This window comes from Barbatula barbatula (assembly GCF_947034865.1).
Source record: "Barbatula barbatula genome assembly, chromosome: 6".
In the NCBI taxonomy this organism is placed as follows: Eukaryota; Metazoa; Chordata; class Actinopteri; order Cypriniformes; family Nemacheilidae; genus Barbatula; species Barbatula barbatula.
This window is the reverse complement of record NC_136765.1, coordinates 21,571,455-21,595,749: the sequence shown is the minus strand read 5'-3', so window position 1 is coordinate 21,595,749 and position 24,295 is coordinate 21,571,455. Positions and strand designations below refer to the sequence as shown.

Here is a 24,295-nt window from a genome sequence, read left to right as displayed (position 1 = left end):
GTGTGTGTGTTTGTGCGTGCGTGCGTGTGTGTGTGTGAGAAAGTGTTCTGGCTGAGAATGGCTAATCCAGTGATGGCAGCATATTGGTCTCTCTCTCTCTCTCTCTCTCTCTCTCTCTCTCTCTCTCTCCTGCTCTCTTTCCCTTTACTCTCCCCATCTGAGGGCATGTTACCCGATTAACCCCTCGACTCCTGTTTGAACAAGCAAACTGGACTTTTTTTACTTTGCTACATTGTATTTGAAAGATTATATTAATTTAATATAAATATACAGCACCGGTCAAAAGTTTATTTTGAATGTTGTCATTGCATACCCTGAACTAAATATTTGAGTTTTGATGTATTAAATACTTTTGAAGGAAACAAGTTTTGTATTTAGGTCATTTACAGAACAATATCGTAAGAGTTTAAATTCACAAAAACTGACACCAAAGGACAGTCTGTGTTTTCAGACTCCAGCGACAATACCCCAGGGTTTGCACTCGACTTGAGATGTCATTCTCGAGCTTGTTTTTAATGCACTCTTCTAATTTTAACAGCTTTGCCATCTAAAATGGAATGGTGGCATGCTGAGGCTCACACTGTCGGGTTGGTTTTCTTTATTCAGCTGAACTGCGTGAGTTTGAGCTCAGGGCTTTGCAGAATCAAGTCTTCCTTGTCTTGGCTCCTTATCGCGCAAAGAAACACATCATGTAAAAGAAGTACAAACAGCTTGCTGAGCAATGCGTCACTATCATTATTGCTCACACTTGAGGTGAGAGAACCGAACAAACTCTTAACCTTTAATATTCAACTTTGGCATGTAATTCATCCGGCGCTGTTTGTGCTGCCGACATGAATGATACCTCAGATCATGTGGCGTGTTGAGTGTTTCATAGACATTACTGAATGAAGAACAGAGCCATATTTAGGCACTACAGTATCATTAGGGGTTGGTTGCTTAGCAACCACCCAGAAAAGCTCAGCAACACCTGAGCATTGTGTTGGTAGGTTGTACAAGGTCAAGTAATGTAAAGTACGTTTTTTCAGAAAATGTAAAGCAAACATGAAAATCTGGTTTCGACTGCATAAATGAGACGGTACTGCCTCAAGTTTTATGGTTTCGACTTAAGAGTTCTTTTCTTGATAAACAAACAAGTTTCTTTCACACTTAATAAAAGAAGTCAGGTCACAAGTCACGATTAGCCGTATGCCTGTTAATTTGGCATTTGATTTAATTTCTCCAGCCTCATTGGCTTACTTAATGAACAAGATGACTATTTTAAGTCTGTTTTAATTTCAGATTCATTGTGGATTTGCTATGCAATCATGCATCACTCTCCATAATGAGACAGTAAGGGGCAAATTAAAGCAGCAAAATAAGAGTCTCAATAAACAAACATTTGATAGATGCACCATCTCCAGGGGTTTCCAAGGGAATAATTAATTTCGGCCAAGAGGAGACTCAAATTAAGAGATCCAGACTTGAAGAAAATGTTGTTTTTGCTTTCATGGATTGAGGGGGGTATTTAGTAGGTATTCTGGCCACTGACAGAATGTCGATTTTTTGCATGAACTGTATGTTTTATCGTCCGATTTACTAAAGAAATTATGCAATTCAGGTAACTACACAAGCGGATCCACAAAATCAGTGCGATTAGCTAGAAACTTGAGGTTTGCACAGATACACAGAGGTCGAAAAAGAATCAGCCGAGCTGTTAAAGGACTTCATATATACAGCCGCAAGAAATTCCACATTTTTACTGTTATTTTGTCGTGATTCTCGCATTTTTATTTTCTGCAAATGAATGCAAATAGAAGCAATATTTTCATTTGAAATTTGGAAGAACATTTTTTTTCTAGTTCACAGATTAAAACCAAAATGTACCCAAACACCTATAAATAGTCAATTCAGAAAAAACGATTTTCTTTTTTCGAATGGTCTTCTAATTTTTTCTGCGGCTAAATATAAGAATCCACCATAATGTCTTGAATCCGGCGCATTTACAGCAAGCCTCGTAGAAAGAGGGACTTTTGTCCAGAAAAGTGAAATAAAGCATGCATCACGGCTCTATTTTATGCACATATAGCACATATCTTCAGTGAATTTCTTGCTGAGTCTTTTAACAGGCTCATGTTTTGATCTGTACCCGTTCATCTTATGGAGCCGCTCTGTGATTCCAGTGAAAAGTGAGCGCTTTAGAAATGACACCCTGTCATTTGTTTCCATGGCACTGTTATGAACACAGGATCTGAACTTGGCACCTGAGTGGTAGTTATATGGGTGGATCTCCGGAGCGCTTGTGTCCCCTTATGAAGACTTTTTCGCATACAGGCACATGCATTGCTGTTTATACATAGTGGTGAGAGGGAGCTTGAATGATTAATGTGTCTTTTCCATTGTTTGTGTCATCTCCATAGTAACAGGACAGGTTGCACAAGAGTTGAACAGGTAACAGCGATAGAGTCATTGGTGAAGAAATACAGGAGCAGAGAATATGCTACTGGCACTTTTAGTCTCGGGTTGTGTCAGGGCCCAAAATAAACATCTGTGATGGGGAATTAAAAAGAAAGTACCGGTCATAATTATTTCTTACCAGCCATGGAATTGTATGTTGCATTATTGTTTTTTAATGTATGTGATCGTTCCCATGACAACGGCGTAATTGAGTTGTTTTTGTTCTGGGCATATTTGTGACAAGCAACACAGGTTGTTGTGTCGTGCGCGGCATCGTAAACATGTCGAACCAGTTACACATCATAAAGATACATTATGATCTTGTACACAATGTGTAAAACTCAACTTCTTTTATACAAACGACTAGGGATGTAACAATGTTATCGATATCGTGATATGGTTAAATTGTCTCAATATTTCCGTCGTCACACGACTGTTTGAAACGATAGGTATTCTGGGCCTAACATAGAGAATGTTAGAAAAAATTATAGATGTTACCTTTGTCAAGGTCCATCTGGAAAAGGGATTATTGGGTAATTTGACCCGTCTCATACTATGACTCATAGGACTTTATACCCAGGTATTATCGTATAGGGAGATTTTAATATTGGTACTTTCCTACAAATGATGCTTATTATAGAATGTGCCTGATTCACAAAAGTACGTGGCGATCTGGACTTGATTTCAGAGGCATCTGGTCACTGCGATCTCATGACGTCAAACTGACATTTCATGCAAAAAATAGAACCGATATTGACAAATTGATCAGAATTATTAATAAATAATATACATAATAATAATTACTATTTGATAGCAAATTTAAAACGTAGCATATGATGAATGCATAAATCAGCTGGGCCAATTTGTAAATTTTATGTTTGGATACTTATTTTATCGAGTTAAGATGTTCAATAATTTATTTAATGGTTTTAAAGAATACGCTGGATGTAAAGGTTCAAGCGAACTGTTTCATTCTGGCCTTTCTCTTTTTCTCAGAATTTTGTCTTCTACTAGCTATGTGTGTTCTTTACAAATCTTTTAGCCATTGCAATGGTACCTTAGATCCACCACCACTTACTCGTCACTCCAAAAACCAGGTCGATGTGGGATAAAGCCGGCCCGCTTGCTGATATGTTCCCTGGCCAGCTGTTGTGCTCCCTGTACAGAGGTTGGGTCGCTGTGAAAGCACGCAAACCTCTCCCTGACGTCACCCAACGTTCTGTTACCAAGGGTATCACGACCGGCCCCCCCAGGTACCCCGATGCTACATGTGACAGCACAGTAGCTGACGATCAATACCGGACACAGAGCACAGCGCTGACTCTCTGACTTTTAGCAGTTAAAGTTTTTAGAGCTTTGGGAGTTCAGGATGGACACATACCTTGAAATATTGGTTTAACTTATTATTTCAATAAATATTAGTTTAATACTCCATTTCCTGCTTAGCAACGTCAGACAAAAGCATGTCCAACGGGGGGGTTATGTAACGCTTTGGCAGCACAGATAAGGCCAGTGGTGATGATAAGAAGAGAAATGGATCTGGAACCCACAAAAACTAAAAGCAAAGTTTTATGATGATTGTAGGTTGTGATTACTTGACTTGTGACCGATCTTTCCCATTTATGATAGACCATCCACAGGCTGTTGTATTCGCCGTGCTTGTAAAAATGGGTGAGTATCCATTATAAGAAACTCACATCTTGCAAAAGCAACGCACAACCCAGCAGAGGTGAGACAGCACCTCGGAGCCGTGTTGGGTCTATCTCTGTTAACAAGGCTTACGTCGAGCAGATGAAAGGATAATTGCAGATAATGCTGTCATTTGAGCTGTACAATTGAGCAATTTTACAGATTGCTCGACTTGTCTGTTAGTCTGTTACCGATATAGGCTCAGTAAGTGCTTCATTATTAGATCTATTCACCGACAGAGCAGTGTGTTTGAATTCATGTGTTGAATACAGGTCTGTCAAGGTGAAAGGTGTTGTTAAATGAGATAATGTGTGTGTTAGAAATCTGCGCCACCTTGATTATGGAGATCGGCCTGTCTGCGTTCGAGGAGCTTCAGGTGCATGGTTTTAGTTTTTATTCTGCTGTCCACCTGGAGGTCTTAGACTCATGATGCAACTGCGATGACAATGGGAAAAGTTGAATCATTTGTCCTCTCTGCCTGCTGTTGAATTTACATAACAAGCACAGATTTTCGCTTTTTTGTCTGCAACAGTTATCAGGCCCAAAAAAAGGACAGCTTACAATGTCTTCACTTAGTTTTTATGAGTTTAAAAGTGGGCTTGACCTTGTGCTGTCTCTTATTTAAAGGGACAGTTCACCCAAAAATAAAAATTCTGTCATCATTCCTCACCCTCAAGGTGTTCCAAATTTCTATAAATGTATTTGTTCTGATGGACACTGAGAAAGATATCATCGTGCATATAAAGCTCACAAATAATGCAAAATGGGCGCAAATCTCTAAATACGATGCGGATTAATAAAAAAAAGTTTGTGGAATTGTCGGAGGCTTGGTGATGGTGACTTTGATATCGAGCGACCTTAGTAGTGTTGTCTGTTTATAGCATCGTGTTGGCTTTTTATTTCCGCCGATTGTATTTCGGCTCCAAAAGTAACAAATGTTGTGTTCATTTGTAAAGATTATCTTGACATAAACCTTTGTTAATCACAGAGCTTATCTTTTGCAATCTTCCAAAAGTATGGGAAAAATGCATAGGCTTTGCGGTCGCGCTAACTTCTGGGTTGGCCTACAAAAACACGTAATCTCTGCAGCTCCCTGTAATACTGTGAAAACTCAATTCCCAATATATATAAAAGAGCAACCAGTGGGCTTCAAAATATCCTACGGGTTAAGGAAAATAGATCTACAGTAAATAAAAATACATTGTTCTATTCGTAGGAAAAGTTTTTATTTAAAAGCTTACAGCGTATGTGATGATGTAGATGTGCAGGTCTGTTAACTCCATCACAGATATGAATCTGTGGCCCTCTGTCCTCACAGTTACTGGCCGTATGCTGTGTCCGTGGGGGACAACATATTGCTTGCGTATGATCACGGCGTCCGCCGGCTGTGTCAGTATAAACATGGTGTGCACACGCCAGACGAGACGCTTCGCTCGAGAATGTGCGATATCTGTGGGGCTGCATCTCAGTGGGGCTTGATCTTGCCATCCTTAGTCACCATTGCTCACGCACGGTATACACACACTCACAAAAATGTACATCCGTACACCCACACACACTCTGTCCTGGGAACTGTTCTGCCAAAGATTTAACTGAAGAAACAAGGCTTGTCTCAATTTATCATGTCATCAGCTTTTACTTTTGTATCCGAGCTGTAGTCTGGTTGGCTTCAGGCTCTGTTAAGGAATCCTCTTTAATTAGGATTACACCGGTCATAAGCAATCCCAGAATTTCCTTTGCGCTGTCTGTGCATTGGTTCTGACACAACCAATTTGGGTCTTGAATGAATTATTGACTTGCAGTAGATTTCAGTCTGTGTCACTGAACTCATGTTGTTCAAAACCTGCATATGACCTTTTCTTATGCAGAACACAAACAATGTTTTAGAAACTTCATAGTGGTTTTGTATCAATTCTTCAGAGTGTTTTCTGTTGTGTTGGGTGAACTGAAAGACATTTCAGAGTCAGAATAAGCTTTAATTGCCAATTGTGCACACACACACACACAAGGATTTACATTAAGGTATATAGGAGAGAGAGAGGTGCGGACTTTCTTAATGCAGCAAATATTAAGTGTTTGGAGCATTTTCAAGTGTCAGAGAAAGACACAGCAGATAGTTATAGGCCTAATATTGGCTATTCAAGAAGGGAGAGGGCTAAAAAAAAATTTCATTTAGCCTACTTGTTTTGCTCGATTTTATTTGAATTTATATTGTAATATATTGAAAAGCGAGACAAATATAAAAAGAACATTTTGACTCTTCTGTGTATGCAATAGTGAATAAATTGGCTAAATAAATAGAAGAAATACGAAAAGCCATGTTCGGTCAAGTGTTTCATTTTTATTCGGCTTCGGCCAAGAATTTTCATTTCAGTGCATCCCTAGAACAAAGCATACACCTAAAGGTAAAAAAATAAATACATACATGTAAAACATAAATAGAAAAATTCGGTAGTATGTAAAGGTGTATGGTTGAGTTCTCCGTGGATGTGCATAGTAAGTTGTCATGAATTCCAAGATACAGAACCCAGATGCAGACAGCACAAAACTTTATGAAACAAAAACCCACGAGGGGGCAAGATACTAGGCAAGGCAAGGCAATATAAAGTAAATCTTCCAGACAGGGACTCACATGGCGAACACCTCAAAACGTAGCAGCGCAAGGGCAGTGAAACATTGGCGGGAAGCTAAACGAGAAGCTAAATTGTTCTCAAATGTGTGTTTCATTGCATGATACTCGAGAATCAGTGCTTGCATTTGCTTGTTTACATTTCAGTTTCGATAAAAAAATAATTTTTTGTCACAAATATAGCCTTTTACTTAAGTTAACATTTATGAATCCACTAGAGTCGTTTTTATTACTGTATGGATGCTTTTTGGATCTCACTGTTTTCAGTTTAGAAGATAACATAAGTCAAATTTTAAGTAAAAACCCCCTTAAGGATGTTTATACTTGAATCCAGAGTCAGATTTGTTTATGACAACACTCAGTTTAGATTGTTTTTGATGAGAACGTGAGTCGATGTAACAGCCGTTTGTTTTGATTATTAGAGGTGTGGTTTATTATTCTGATGCTATCTTTGAGAGGCTTCAACGGTGGATCATCTACTCGTCTACTCAACCTTCGCAATGAATTGCACACCACTAGAAAAATAGAAAAGAATGACAGAGAGTAGGCCGTGGGGTGATGTGTTGCGCTTTTTCGGTGAATAGCTCTGAACAGAAAAGCCCCCCGTCCCCACGCACCATCATTACGAACGACCTTTCATGCCCTTCCTAATATACCAAGAGGCTCGGAAGGTGAGTAAAGTCATCGGCCTCTTAATGCTCCACTGCACAACTTCACAATACAGACCTGCATTGTGTGCAGAATTTCACCAATGAAATCAGAAGTCTCCACAAATTACCGTGCCGCCTCTCAGTATTTTTTTTTCTTTCCTGTGTTTTTAGCTTCAGAGCCGCTGAAAAAATTCCGTCTCTGGGGCCGTAGCCATTAGCAGCTGATGACTGCTGGGATTTCGAGACTAAAGCAATGATGTTCTTTTGGACACCTTGATTTATCCGTGTTTCAGCACGGTCGATGTCTGCATTTATATAGATCACCTTACCAAAAGAGCATTAACACACTCGGTTTAGCGAATCGGAACGCGATGCTGTTGAAGTGAATGCTGAAGTAAAGTTTTTTTGTTGTTGTGACAAATTCTTTATCAGAGATGTGTTTTTAACCAACAGATTGTCTAGCTTTCTTTAGACGTAGAGGTGCCTTGTTTTTTCTGGACCTAGGTGTAGTGTTTCAGCATGCATGCCTCAGATACATCGAGTTAAGATGAAGGTTTTTTTTGTTGCTTTTTATTGTGTGCTGAGATCTCTCCGATTCATTCGAAAAGTTCCCATAAAAATCTCTGTGATTTGAAGTGTCATTAATATTCAAAGCACAAACTTTTTTTTCATCATTTAATAGTGACAAATTGTATTTTTACTCAATTCGGAGTTGCATGTTGAACAGTACTAAAAGTGAGGTTGGATCCAAATCTTTTCCCAATTTTAAAGCAGCGAGTGTGGACTCTGGACAGTAACGTCGAGGAGGAGGGGTTGGTAATAGCAGGCCTTTCATTTTGCTCGGGAACTGATAGGATTAACTTTACTGCTCATAATAGAATATAGCATCTACAGAGGCCCGTGCTTCTTGGGAGAATGAAAGATCTTTCTGCAAAGACAGACAAACAGTCTTTATATACTTCACCGATGCCTGTTGCCTAGGCAACCAGTGTAATCCAAGTGCCCCCTCCTTCCCTCGATCTCCCGTCTTTCTTTCGCTCCCCCCACCCCTTCTGATTGGAGACACTATTGGCTGGTGCCATTGAGCTGGCCTTCAGACGGACACAGCAGCTGTCAGGAGATGGAGATAAATCTGAAGCAAAGTGCTCTGAAACCTATTGATTTCTTCTGATTACAGAACATTTGGAAAGATAGACCAGCGAAGGCTTTTTTCCTTAGAGCACATACGAATAATCTGATGCCTTGAATGCCAGGAGCATCACATATCACATGTTTTCAAGACGGTCTTGTCCTTTGTTGGATGTTGTATTGTCTGCAGACAGATATATTCAGCACAGTATTGTTCAGGTTGTGATTGTAATTAGGTAAATAAATGATATTTCAACTTGATAAACTCTAGAAACAGTCAGAATGTTATATATTCATGAGAAAACCTGCCTCACTGAGTTTCACAACGCTAGATTTTCCTGCAGGGCTTGTGCGCTGCGATTTATGATGCTGTGGTAATTAGAATTGATTGTCTTTGTTTAATCTCACACGTTTGGCCGTTCCAAAGAGTCAAAATGCCAATACATTTCTTTTCTTTTGCATCTTGGTAATGTTTAAATTTACACAAAAAGTATTTTAAATGGTAAATGGTTCCTTTTGCGAATGTTTTCTTTGTCATTCATTTCTTTGTTTACCAGTTCCCTGTTCTTTCCTCTCCCTTATGCACTTTATTTTATTGCCCTTTTTTCATTTCCATCAGAGCATTCACATCTAGTGGACAGGCTATTTAAGGATTGAATTTCATGGTGCGATTCATCTTCGCGGTTGGTCCAGGTGACTTTAAAACATGCTGATGGAAAGTTGACAGCTTAATTAGGTGGAGAATGTCAGTTTGTACTAAGAATAAATGCATTCGGGGCTTTCAGAGAAAAATTGCAATCTTTGCTAGGAAAGAGGTTTTCTCTCCTAAAAATATTATGCCATAGCCCTGCTATTTTAATGTACTTTACGCTGTAAAGAATCCTGTAAAAACGAATAAAGTACTGCCAGTGCATTTTCCCTTTATTTTACGGACATTTCTGTTAATTAATGCAGTGCAAAATGTAAAATACAGATCAAACAACTGTAAAAAAATGAATATGGAAAATTCTTTCTTGCCCTATTTTTACGGATTTTATTTAGAGTGTATGGTTCAAGCATATTTTGATTTGTGTTATAAGATTTATTTGATTTGCACTTACTAATAATTGGTTATATAGATTGTATATTAGCTTTTTATTAGTGGTCTTGATAAAAATTATATTAGTAATTAGTAACTTTATATATTTGGATTTCTTTTACATTTCTTGCTATTTAAATGGCCTATGTAATTGAAATATTTCAATTTTTACGTTTTTATTAATAGTTTATTTAGCCGTTTTTTAGATTGTAAATGATAAGATGTTATAGAATATATGTCTTTAACCTTAATATTATGGTACATGTAGGTAGGGAATTAACATGGGTTAATTTTGCTCCTATTAGATAATACATTTTTAACAATTGACTTCAGCACAGGCACAGATGCTTTTATGTTTGCTTGTATATCTCCGAGTTTACCGGTCAAGCTTTAAAATATCCAACATATAAATAAATAGTGAGTCCAATAAATGGGCTGTTTATTTCATCTGCTGAAACACTCCGAGGGTTTGAATTGTTTGACTTGTGCTGGTACAAATCTTTCCACCCAAGCCAAATGCTGTGGGTAAAGAGCCAAGCGCTCGCTCTGGGGTTTGCAGTAATCAATAGAGTGCGTTATCGTTTCTTAGCCCTTGTCAGGGGGAATCTAGTATTCCGGCTGAAAAACATCTCATAGCAGCTTTTTGTTAATGATATTTTACCCCCTTCAAAAACCACTCAATTAACCCAATGTGATTTATAGAGGTCAGCAGGGAAGACGGATTTCAAGAGTTTTCGTGGAAGAAAATGAAACCCCCCTCTTGCAAAAGCAAACACTGCAGACCGGTTTCTTCGTTTAGAGAAGTTTGAATATGTAACACAGTTCAGTGTGTATTACCCCAGGGCCCACACTGTGACACTGTCAGTCATCCGAAGGTCATGACTATTGATTCAACGAGAACACACAGTCTGGCTAACAAAACAACACGCGGCAACATGCATTTGGCAGATGCTTGTATCCGAAGCGACGCACAGTGCATTCCAAGCTATATGCGTTTTTTCATTACTGTATGTGTCGTTTCAGGGCTTGAAACCCATCACATTGGTGCTATAAAAACAATGACTTACTTTATACTTGTGATCATGTTAGCTTCATTCCATCTCAGTGCTTTTCAGCCCAGCTCTGCTGATCGTGTAATTCTGACACTATTGAAATACTCAAAGTGAAAAATAGGCCTGGCTAACATGACACTGATTGTAGTCTGTACTAATGAGCTCGAGTAATTTTCTCCCGACATCACTTTCAAAGTGACATTTTGCTGTTTCTTCGCTTTCAGAGCAAGATCTGTCAGGAGAGCTAATTTATATACCACGAGAGTCCTCTCCCGCTGTTTTAAAATGCTGACTTTGTCTAGCGCTCCATAGAATACACGCACCGATATCTGCGCTGGATGCGTTTTGCGTTTTTTGGAAGCATTTATTGCCCCGATTTTGCTATTTCATTTTTTACTTTCTACCGGGGTTCAAGGTGATGCAGGTGGTCGGGTTCTCATTTCCTCCCTTGTTGCGCTGGGCTAAACGGGCTAAAATTGCTCTTATCTTGCAGCCAGAATAAATCATTAACCCAGCAATTTGACTTAATGAACAAATTGTGCTTTGCCGTGCATGATGGGTATTTCAAGGGGGGTTCGCGCTCAAAGCGATTGCAAGTTACTGGGAGTCGTTTTCAATGAGTGATGGCAGTTTGAGGCCACCTGATAGTGTGTTATACAGTAGTCGAGTAGGCATACCTGTTAGTTACCAACAGTACAGTAGCTGTCAATGTGAACGCAGTTTCATATTTCTAAGCAGAGCCGATCACGTTGGTGACTGAATGACAGGGAAAGTAATGGCTGTCATGGAGAAAAGTGTAGCTGGCGGTTCAAGACTCCAGGGGAGGACACTAGTGTTCTTGAGTGTTTTGGTGGGTGAATGAATGTGGCAGTGTTAAAACCGCTAATTCTAAGCCTTGCTGTCTACATTTACAATCCTATATTTTGTCAGACACTTTTATCCAAAGCGACTTACAGTGCACTCAAGGTGTACATTTTATCATTATGTCAAACACACGACCCTTGCTAACCTAGATGGGCATTTAATGAGCTACAAGAACCCTACTAAGACAGCATTCGAATACAGTTTGCCTTAAACATTGCAAAAGACAGGCTTTTCTTCAGAGCTCTAGTCTTTACTTTGGTCTCTTGACACATGTAGCTGATTTCTCTGTCCTGACTCTCATGTTTGTGTTTCTCTTTCTCCTCCACAGAGTATCGGGAAGGGCTCCCTGTGGTGTATAGACCCAGAGTACAGACAGAATCTCATCCAAGCGTTGAAGAAGACCCCTTATCATCCTTATTCCCAAGTGTTCACCACACCTCCCACCTCTCCTCAGGCATATCAAAGGTAGGCGAGCGGCCGCTGGACACATAGATCCTTAAACAAAATGTCTCTCTTGCTCCTTTGTGTTGTGCGCTTGTACCCAGCTGTATGGGTTAGCGGCGGAACCCGCGGGCGGTGGCGATCTGAGCAGAACTGTTGGAGCGAGACCCGGTCTTGGGTTCCAGCCGACTCCCTTACTGCTCCATTTTATTTGATCCGGTGAACAGGTCTGCGTGCTCTCAGCCACTCGACTGTGCAGGACAGAATAATTGCTTTACTGTAAAACCCGAACTGGCATATCGTCCTTAACAAAGGATATGGAACAAATGGGCAGCAAGCTCAATGGATGGAAAGGGAAAATGGAGATGGATGTTTTAAAAGAGATTGAATTTAACCAGAAGGTTTAGTACGGGAGTGAGGCGGGGATCAGGTGCTGCTTAAGCTTCGTGGGTTCATTATGGAATAAGAACGCTTTAGTATTTTGTACTATTTGCAGTGGTTGAGAATATATATGTCTGCTAAAAAATGTTGTTTCTTGTTGTCTGTTTTTCTAGAACAAATATAAAAAATGTCTTGATTTGACAAGGAAAGTGACCTAAGATATTTAGTCTTATTTTATGAAAGTAATAATTAGAATTAAGCAAATTTATGTTTAAAAAGAGCAAAATAATAATAATAATAAAAAGTTTAATTTATATAGCGCTTTTCTACAGCTCAAATCGCTATACAAATAACAACATAAACACAAGTAACACAGAAAAAAAACAAGACAAACACAATATACATATCAAACCACACAAACATAGTCCAACGTGAGAAATTGTTCTGTCCAAAAAGTTCTTGGAGCAAAACCAGTGAAACAAAAAGGCATCAACCACAGTAGACCCTTATAAAGCGACACAATGTGCAACCCGCATCAAACCATGCCTCCAGTCGAACACCACAGAGTCCAAGCGAGTGCAAAATCCAGGACCCCGAGCGGCAAACAGGATCACTAAACCCATCCATCGCAGAGACCAAATGAACGAACGGCAGAGTCAGAGTGACACAAGTAAAACCTCCAACCAGAAACACAGACACTTCGCCGCCAGGACCCACACAACAAATACCGCCAGGTAGGCCGGATGAAACATCACAACAGGCGGCATAATGTAGTCTCACTTAAACTAGACACAATTTGTCTAGTTTAAGTGAGATTAAAGTTGAAGTCTTCAATCTCCAGTCAATTTATAAGTGTTTTAGACTCACAACAAACAGTTTAAACAAGACCAAACAAACAGCCTGGAGTGAAACGGCAGCCAAACGAACACAGCGTACTCACACCAGAAATGGACAAAATTTAAGCTGGAGCACAATAACCGGATCACACAGACACTCTTACGAAGATGGATAATAGATGAGACGAATCTCTTAGGTCACAGTAAAATTAATGACTCAAAAAATTGGTTTCAGAGCATTTTTATGGATAAAAGTAAAAAAGCTAGAACTCCCTCGCACTGCGTTCCCCCTATTTTCAGCCCTGTCTATTAGACATGTTTAGTATCAATGTGTGGACAGCATGTGAAACAGTCACCATTTTATTTCACAATTGACGCAGTTGCAGTCGACGTGTTTAGTCATGTGACTGGTTCAAACAACATCCTGCATTTCTCATTTCAGCAATAAAAGCTGCAAGCACATTGCTGCCTCGTCAGAGCAAAAATTCTCACAGCTCGACAGATGCTGAATAAGGTCATTTCTATAAAAAAACTTCCCAGGATGCATGTGTGCAGAAAGTCAGAATGCAGTATACTGGACTGTACTTAAATATGCAGTAAATGATGTCCATTTAGTTGATATCCTTTTCATCTAAACTGTCGCTCCTTGACAATAAGATTGAATGGAGAGCAAATGTACCGTTTGTTTGCATCTCTGATTTTTCTTCCGAGAACAGTATTGATATTATTTCATCCCATACGTCTCGTTTGGCGTTTCAAAAGAGATTGTGGTTTTATTTGTCACCGAGAGCTCATTAGATTTGTCAGAATTCTAAACATTCATTTCAAAGGGCTTTTACTGTATGTCAATACTACTTGTATTTTGTATGTATTTTAAGAATTTCACAGGAAGCGTCTGCTACAAAATCAATACTTAAATTAAACACCACTGAAATCTCAATTCTTAAGCTCTCAAGCTCTCGTTTGAGCTGTGAACGATTTTGAGCGCTCAAACATTCCTCTGAGCTGAGGGGAAACTGTATAATAATTGTTGTTGTTGTATTCTTAGGTTTGTGGTTTTGAGAGAACGGTAGTCGGTTGTGTTTCACTGATAATATGTGGAAACAGCACTAGGCCAGTCATTAGCACCAGGTGTTCAAAGACGCTGAGGCGCTTTGGGAAATGGAGATCACAAGGGAACGTCCCTTTAGCCTACACTTCTGCAAAACAACAGCCTACAACAACCTCAAAATATTCCTGTCTGTAGACTTTATATGTGCTATGCTGTATATAAGACATGCTCATAAAAATAACAAAACCAAAAGCCTGACGCCTTAGAAAGAAGAAACTTTTGTTTTATAGTTCTTCAGAAAAAACATCTCCATAGTGGTGGTTTGAAGAACCTACGCTTGCTTTAGGTGTAAGACAGGTCTATAGCAAAGATCTGAGAAATTTTCCTTTGACTTACTCTGTATATATGTATATCTTTTTATACACAGCGGTGGAAAAAAGTTAGAGACCATTCAACATTTTTTTTATCAGCATTTCTGGTCCAAAAATTCCAGTGCAGTGTTTGTTGAATTTCAACAAAAACAAACATCAGGATTGACAACGTCATCCAACAGCAATGTCAAAGACTGACAGCATGACAAGACACTTAAAAACTGTAATAAAAATCAAGGTTATCACACAAAAAAATCTATATGCTTAACTTTTCCTTATTACTTGTACAGATATTTGCTTAAAAGTGAATATGAACTTGAATATGAATCTGTTGCTTTGCCCTGTTTAGCCAGTTTTCGTTTTCTGAAAATAAATACAAAAATAGAAACAATAGTTTTACTTTACCTAAATAAATAGTAAATTCAGAAAAACGGACAATAGTTTTGATATGGCAATAGTGTTTCTGTGGCTGGTGCCCGCTTACCAGGCCTTCTGCAAAGTCAGTTTAGACTGTTGGCCAAACTTTACATCACTTAATATTTTTTAGACAGGCTGATAAGGGGCTGATAAGGTTTATAATCTGCCTTCCCCACTTTCAGATTCCTACACTGGTGTGTGTAAGGTAGAAAAGAGTTGGGCACACACAAGCTTGGCTTCCCCTCTCTCTCTCAGAGCAGATGGTGAATCTGCGTGTAGCAGTATGTAATAAAGTGTTTATCTGGCCACTGCGGTTCCCAGGAAGCAGAATGGAGCTTTTTATAGCGTTTCTGAGGTTCACACGAATCAGCTGAGTCATAGACTGAAACTCTTGTCCCCTTTGCTTATTTTTTATAACGCCATTCTTTCATCTTTGCTTCTTTAGTCAAATCGAGGGAATCTTAAAACAAAAGGCAAAGTGAAGGAGTTGGTTAATGACATCCATATGTTGGTCAGATGCTGTTGAGGCAGATCTGATGATGTCAGTAATACCTGCAGATGGGCTTTTTTTTTGAGAAAAAGGGAATCTGGGAGTTTAATTTAAAGAGTACAGTCACAGAAATTATGATTTTTTTAATAGGGTTTAAAGGGGGGTTAAAAAAATATTTTGTCATGAACAAAGTGTCCTGTACTTAAGTGACCAGTGACCAACCGGCAACAAAAATTTTAATCTCTTGATTCCAGAGGATTAGCAAACAAATAAAAATTGTATCCACAAAATACTCATTTTGTGTAAATAACGCACTCATATTTGGGTCATACTAAACTTTTTTCTGAGCTCATTTCAATGCGTTCTGGGATTGACTACTGTGTAGGATAAAGATGAGGCTGCCTTTGAATTTGGCCAAAACACAGTATCTTAGAAGGCAGCACGATCAGGTCAACAACCTTTAGAAACAACCTTCGCATAAGAATAGCACCTACAGCGCTTTAAGATGCTCTGCTTGTAAGCAGCTCATTCGATTTTGGCACAGAGATAATAGTTGCAGTCAGGAGAAATTTAAAACGATATGTCCCCTTTAAGAGACCGTGTAACACAAGCTCAGGTAGAGGTGCATTCCTTAACATGCTAGTCAGAGAGAGCGAGCAGAGGAACAGCTGAGCCTCGGAGTTCACCAGCACGCATTTGCCCTTGCGAGGTTATTAGCGTGATGGTCGCCACGGCAACAGGAATGCCTCCATGGTAACACATAGCCTAGACAGGTGCAGTTGCATCACATGGCTATTTGTTGCCTGGCAAAAGGACAGGCCATTAGCTGGAGAAATACACCATCGCCCTGGAAACGAGCAATTCTCCATGGCAACCGCAGATGGCTTGGAGCCTATTTTGGGTTTTCTGTACCTGCTTTTGTCTGTCTTCATAAAAATTCGAGGATGCGTGAATTATTAGAGATGACACATGGAGGTCCGGTTGCTTTAGGAGATTCATTTTAAATGGGCCTGTGGACTAAAGAATGCAAGGAAGAAAGAAAAAAGCCCTCCACGCACCGAGACTGTCATAGTTATCATATTTAATAGTTGTCATTTCAGCTGGAGGGTAAAAATGCATTAGCAAGAAAACAAATTCAAGCTCATGAAAAGCCTCCGTCTGGTATTGTGTTAGTTTTTGTTTAGTTGCTCTCGCTCCATCTCTTTAGACTCTGTGCCTGTCTGCACGCTCCATGTCTTTGAATCTTCTCAGTAACACTAAATGCCAAGATCACTCCCCATTTTCCACCTTCACGCTAATGGCCACTGCCGTGTAAATGATGGAGCTTCCATATCTGGCAGACACTCGGCATGGGTCTGCAATGCAGATCTCGTCACTTAAAGACCTTTTCATCGCGCACGTCTGACCCCGGGTTAACTTCCGGTTTGTGTTTATTTATTTGATGTTAATATTAATTAATATTATTGTTTTAATGTATAATAACTGTATTAACTGTATTTGTTGAATTTTGTTTTCTATGTTCATTTTATTAGATTAACAATTTCTTGAATGGGTCCTGCAGTTTGGTCGCATATTAACAAACCGTATGGTACATTGACGTCTAGCGGTTGAGCGGTGTATCGCAGTCTACGTTTAGACAAGTCACGGTTCTTCTCGGTTTCTTTTGATTGTTATCAGAAACAATCTACAGAAGTTGGAGTCACAAACGTTTGCATGCACCGTCTATAAAGTTGTGAGATATATTAGCTTTCAAGTCTAATGAATTTTATAAAATAACATATCACATGTCTTGAAGATGTTTTTCTGTATTTCATGCGAGTAAAAGAAAGAAATATTATGTTGTGAAAGGTCGTGCCGTTTTTGGAAGGTGCATCCAGTAAATTAAATAGTCTGTGTAGATTTATGTTTTTGGTATTTGTCTTCTTTTGGAGGTTTGTCAACAGCTAGCTCATTTTTTCTTCTTGAGAGTCCATGGAAAATATTCCATCTGGTGGCTCCACGAGACATATTTTTCTAAACTCCACCATCACTCCCCTCCGACTTTGATTTTACTGCTTGTGCAGATTTATTTCTTTGACTTTGCACTCTTGTAAATACTCTTTCTTTGAATTATAACTTCTACAGTAGTCTAGTCAAGATAAGGCGAATTTGTGGTCATGTTAAATGAGGCAATAAATACATTTCTCACAGAGTTTGTTTTAAAGAGCCTTGGAGTTATGACTTCAAGTCACATGCCTCATGTTTCCAAGTAAAGGAATTCACACAATTCAGGAAGTCTGTGGCGTTCTGCTCCAAAATTCCTTCCTCTAATTGTGCGCAGCGCTCGTAGCTCTCTGGCCCTGAGAAAGCCTCCATTTTCACCCTTAAGCCCCGGCAAGAACCGCTTCAGATTTCACATGAACAAAAGTTAAAAACCTCAAGGCGAGAAGTAACGCACAGGGGAGAACCGATGCTGGCACCAACTAGACTTCAGATTAGTTCAAGCGGATTGTGATTTTAGGGCTAAAAGGAAAATGTAGTGGCCAATTGGATTTAGAAATGAGATTATAGAATCAAGAGAAAGCAGGTAAGTTTTGTTTAAAAATGAATACGACGGGTCGAGACTGAGCGGGGGGCTGTACCTCAACAGGTGCAAGTATTTGCATTAACAGAGCAAACAGGCAGAGCGTGCGGGATTAAAAATAGATGGGGTGTACAACCAGCAAGACTCCTGCCGGTGGCACGTGTGTTTAACATTCAAAGATCTGGCAAGGGCAAATGAACGCCCTCCTTTGGATGATGTTAACATTTCTGAAAATATTCCGACACCCCGAAGAAACTGGTTTTGGCTCTCGTACCCAGTGTTAACATTTGATTAAAAAGCAGTACAGCTGAAGGAACTGCCACGGTCGTACAGAGAGGATTCAAATAGGTTCTGCTGGAGCGGGCTGGGGTCCTTACCGCTATATGCAGATACAGGCCGAGGAAGTGCATGCTCCAGGTCCTTTACCTTGATGCAACCCCCTTTTTTTACCTGCTTTTAACTAGACCTTTCACTTTCCTTCTTTATTGCAAACAAACTTTTAAAGGAACAGCTCACCCAAAAAAGACAATTCTGTCATCATTTACTCACCCTCAAGCAGTGTTGCCAGGTCCTGAAAACAAAAAGATCAAGAAATAAACAGAACGTTTTCAAATGCCGTGTTTTGAAATGAAGATATTTTAATTATGTTGACATGCAACCTCCCGCTTTATTAACTTACCTAAAGTAACTCATTGGATGGAAAAACAACACCTTAAAACCGAAGTTTTAAACAAACCTGGAAACACTTCCCTCAAGTTTTTTCCAAATCTGTATAAATGTCTTTGTCCTGATGAACACAGAGAACGATATTTGGAAACCAGATATCCACCATTGACTACCGTGGTAACACAAGAAGTAGATATTTTGAAGAATGTAGTAAAGCAAACCGTTCTGGGGCACTTTTGCCTACCATTGTATTTTTTCATACTAAGGTATTCAATAGTGGCCAATAAGTTTTTGGTTACAAGCATCCTTCTCAATATGGTTCTCCGTTTTCATCACAAATACAGATTTGGAACATGAGGGTGAGTAAATGATGACAGAATTTTCTTTTTAGGGTGAACTGTTCCTTTAAATGTCTCAAGGGGGAGTAAATGAAGAAGGAATTTTTCTTTTTGTGTAAACTATCTTTTTGAGGGTGACTCAAGATGACTTAAAATCTTATAACAAGCATTAAAATGAACAAAAGATATACGTGTATACATTGTATCTCTTTCTATTTGGTTATTTTTATAACAAATAATGATATTTATAGTAAGACCAAGCGCTAGAATATTTATTGGGTTAAAATTGGAAGTTGGAAAAGGCTTCAGATGCAATATAGGGGGTTGAGGTCAAACAGTTTGAGATCCACCGCTGTAAATTGGAAAGTAATGGTGGCAATTTGATTTGGTTGGATTTATTGTGTTTATTTATTGTATTGCATCCTAAGTGACCTTAACACAAAAGGGACACTGTGAGGTCAGTCTTTTGATTCCCACTATGCAAGAACAAAAGCCACTACGTATACAAGGCTGTTTTAGGAGTCCTGGACACAGAATTCCATCAGCGACTGTTTAATTGTTTCCTTCTCTGAACGTGTTAAAATTTACTGCCAAAACCCTGGTCCAAATAATTGCAGTGGGAGATCTCATTTCTTTTTATTATGTTCACAGAGCGGAGAGCGCGTAATAACGCATAAATATCATAATATCGTAAAAGCTTCTTTTTTTCTGTAGGCCTTACGGCTGATTATAAAAAAAAGACCCGGGTCGTCTATCATTATGAGGCATGTCGTGTCCATGGCAACACATACCGTAGCTGTAACCAGATACAAAGCATATGTGCGCTAGGAGTATAAACACTCTCTGAACTGCTGAAGGGAAGGAGGAGAAACAGAACGGAGAGATAACACGGCACGCTTGGAGATCTTGCTCTTACATATTTGAACCAAAATTGTCTCTCTTTGTGTATGTCATAGGGCTCCAATAGAGACAAAAAAATTATTTTTAAGTTCTTAAATCATTTCCTTACCATCATGACCTTTCAAATCAGAATGACTTTGTCTTCTGCATAACACAAAAGTAGATATTTTAAAGAATGTTGGTAACCGAACAGCATTGGACCAAATGGACTTCCATTGTATAGACACGTCACCACAGAGACATTTCTCAAATGATCTTCTTTTGTGGGTCACAGAATAAAAAGTCATACAGGTTTTGAATAATACATTTACATTTTTTTATTAGTTTACAATGTTGGACTTTTCTGCACAATGTTTTCTCTTATTTATTGTTGTCTTGGAGGCCCATAACATAAAATAGTACTTTTGTTGTATGTAAGACTAAACACACGAAGACCGACTGCTCGTGTGTGTGTAGATAGTGACTGCACACTTTATTCAGGTATACGGTTTGCGAAGAACTCTCAAAGTTGAAAGTTAGAGATGTTTCGGTTGCTAGGCGACTAGTATGCTAATGAAGATGTTCATCTCAAGCTGTGCCTGAGCTATGTTTTAATCACTCTCAACGGGGAAAAAAAAGAGAGAAGAAAAAACCAAACACGTTCTGACGAAACACTATAATTAATGTATCCGTAAAGAAATGGAGAAGCTCCGTTACTTCTCGCACTAAATTATCCTCAAGATAAGGTAGATACCTGAAGTCTGACAGCCCAGTAGAGATTAGCAAATGTGAAGTGGCACTGGTTTGTTTACTCGTCTTGGCACGCGGCCCCCTCTGAGGCGCTCGGCACCGTGGAGCGCCCATTCGTCGGGGTCTGGAGCCAAAACCAACCCTGTTAACCCAGCGAGCTTGGGCTTTTAAATGCAGCATGTAGTAAAATGTGCTCAAAGCCCTGTGCCACCTCTGTTTGTTCTAATTCTCAATTAGTTAATATACTCTAAGAAGATTACGAAGGGGAAGATGACACAGCCAATGTCTTCACATACTGATTCTAGAGGGAGGCATAGAGTGGATCGAGGGCTAAATTGAAGATTAGACTGCTCCTGATTAGATTTGTGAAGCTCACGGTTTGCACAGAGAGGGACACAGGAGAAATCGCATGCAAACAGATAATTGACAGAAATTGAGCAGTTAATCCACACACACACACACGCACACACACATGCACAAAAGGTTTTGTAACCTTTGAAAGCGAAAAATATATTTTTTGGGAAAGGATCAGTCGGAGATGTTTGTAAACTCGTGGGAAAGTGTTAAATGTGAAACCATGCAAATGAGAATTCTTTGCAAATCCATAACAAAGAGGTAAAGAAATTAAAATGCGCTGTCACAAATAAGCAGCGATAAAGATGTGCACAGCATGGAGCCGGCAAAATCGTAGCTAAGTGAAAAATATCGCATTAGTAAATATGAAAAGAGGCAGTTTCTGCATATTCACACATTTATGGGTGAATTTGGGAACTTTGATAATATTTCAAACACAAATTTTCTCCAGGATTATCAAATACTCATTTTGATCAACATCGACACAGTATTGTATTTTAGATATTTTAGATTTAGATACAGTAGATTCACATCTCTTTCACATTAAAATTTTGTATAAAATAGAGTAATATTTATACATATTACATTGAAAACAAACAACGATTTCATTTGTTATTTAAAAAAAAAAATTGTGCAACCTAAATGATATCAAACAATCTGCAATCTGGTTGTTTCGATTAAGGCATATAAAATAAATTGAAATACAGCTAACTAACACAATAAAACACATTAAAACATTTTAACATTTAATTTCCAAGACATGTCTGTGTTAACAGTTGTTTGGTAAATTATTGCATTAACTAAAATTAATACTTTTAAAGCATTCATATTTTTTATTTATGTAAATTTTTACTTTTACTAAAACAATATTTTGTGATTCATGAACTAAAATTAACTAACAATGAACCAACATTGACCAAGATTAAAGGGCATAGGTCACCCAAAAATAAAACTTCATAATTGATTCACTATTATTAAATTTAAACTTGCATATGACTCTTTCTTTGAGCAAATGATGAGTAAATGATGAAGTCAGAGTTATCCTTTTAGTAAGTGTAATTAAATAATAATTTCTTCGTTGTTAATTCAGGATTTATATTATGATTTTGTAATGCACACTGCACTAAATACAGATGGCAAGAGCAGGACCCAGGTGTCTGAGTCTGTTGGTTTTGTTATTTTCCCCCTGACATGTTGTCCCTTACATTCCTATACGAATCCCTCGAGTTTGTACACATACCCTGACTCATACCTTTGTGTCTATCTTCAGTCTATCACTTCTAAAGACCCGTTGACCTCCCTCACCAAGGGACGCCATGATCACCTGGAAAATCGATAGCTTTCATATGTGAGAAAAGCTGAAGTCAGTCTGAATCTATTTCTGACAGCCGGCACTGCAGATTATTTCCTATTCACTGCAGACGTAGTCAAACAGCCCTTTTCAAAGATTTTCCCAAACCTTTAATATAAAGAAATAAAAGTAAAGGTCTCATTTTACTGCCGAGTGAAAGCACAGACCGCAGTTTTCCCGGTTGTTCAGTTAATTCGTGCAGAAAAAGTAAAAAGAAATGGTCCCACCAATCAGGAGTGTGTAATTCATCTGAAGGGCTTCCCGCTGTGAAGCTGTGTGCTGAAGTTTAGAAGACAATCACCTGAGCCGCCCTGTCATCTCACCAGGAGAAAGTAATGATTAAAGCTACCAGGCCCAATTTAAAAAAGGATATAATGACTAAGTTGGTGCATAGTCACATCTAAACATTGTGTGAGCTTTACTTGATTTCGCTTTGTTACATTTCTTAGATGCAAATGTACCAGTTACCAAAGTCTTGCCATGATATTGACTACTGAATGCCATGATATTAAATCTTTGTTGCAAAAAATCAAACGTGACCGAATTTAAAACGGTACATAAGTAGCAGCTGCACACAAGCAACACAGTTATTTTGAAAGGTTTTCCTAATAAGCATACATTTACATATCACACACGCATATTGATTTTGTCAACACTACACTATTTTTTCGGTACTGAATATGAAATATACGTTTATATTGAACATCTTGAGTTTGTTGCAATGCATTCTGGGATTGTCTGCTTTACAAACCTACAGGTAAAACCATATTAGAATTAGCTTGGTTTGAGTCAGATTGGATTTGACTTGTTACGTTCTCTTTCTTTTCTCTATCACACTTTTTCTTTGGCGCCAGGTATCTGTTAAAGTGATCATGAAAAATTCTGTCGTCGTTTACTCACCTTTTTGTCATTTCATATCTGACACAATTGATTTTTAAGATATTTTGAAGAAGGTTGGTAACCAAAGTAATCACTTCCATTGTATGGACACAAAATTGTGTCTATGGGTGCCGGTCAACACGCTCTTCAAAATATCTTTGAAGAAAGTCATACAGGTTTGAAAAGACATGTGGGTGAGTAAATAATTACATACATTTTTATTTTTGGGTGAACTATCAATATCATTGCTCTCTGTTCGGCAGGAAAGTGATCAATATGTCAATTGTACCTCATCTGTTTTTTTAACATTCTGTCCACTGTTTCTTCTTTTTTTTAGTATGTCCGGACCTCCAATATGGCCGGGAAGTCCGTTTTACAGAAAAAACAAGGGAGTACTCCTACAAGGTAAAAATGACGTGTCTTACCGTATTTACTTTGAGATGTTTCTTATCTCTGTCGTCCTCAACCTCTTTTTGGTTCCACTGACAAGTCCTCTTTATTGTTTGACCCGCTTCAGTGCTACCAGAAGAAGGGATCTCGGTTTATTTGCATTCTCTTTAAACAAGCCTTTCTCTCAACAAAAGCCTCATATTCATGTACCTGGCTAGTTCCTAAAGGGATTAACTGAGTGGGTGTTTATTTTGTTAGTTTGCTCTGGTTTAAATAGAGCCGCTTCAGATTTTTCCTCACTTCTTTTCAAGGTGGAATTCGATTTTTCAGGTTTCGTCTCTCGCAAAGTTGCTTTTCGGGGAGCGATTGGTGGGTTTATTGCCATTGTGCAATTCTCGTCTGGCATGTTCACATGTATATTGTGCTACATTTATAGTAAGAAGTGCAGAAGCAAGCGTAAGCTCCCAGTTGAAGAAAAGAGTAAAGCGACTGCTGGAAGATCTTCCATTTTTGGAGATCAAAGCCTTCAGTTTACAAGAGCCAAGTAAGAACCTTTTTTTAGATCAGATTAGTGTAGCCTTGATTTCCCGTTGTTAAACAAACAAAAGTTTG

At 38.7% G+C, this 24,295-nt stretch overlaps 1 protein-coding gene across 5 annotated transcripts in view; it reads left to right on the top strand.

The window, feature by feature from the left end:
• Window positions 1–24,295, top strand: part of foxn3 (forkhead box N3) — a 71,312-nt gene that overhangs the window by 25,394 nt on the left and 21,623 nt on the right. For all 5 annotated transcript variants that reach the window (XM_079459457.1, XM_079459459.1, XM_079459461.1 and 2 more), the window contains exons 3-4: window positions 11,855–11,991; window positions 23,631–23,698. In XM_079459457.1, the coding sequence (XP_079315583.1) occupies window positions 11,855–11,991; window positions 23,631–23,698 (205 nt within the window). The remainder of the gene's footprint in view (window positions 1–11,854; window positions 11,992–23,630; window positions 23,699–24,295) is intronic.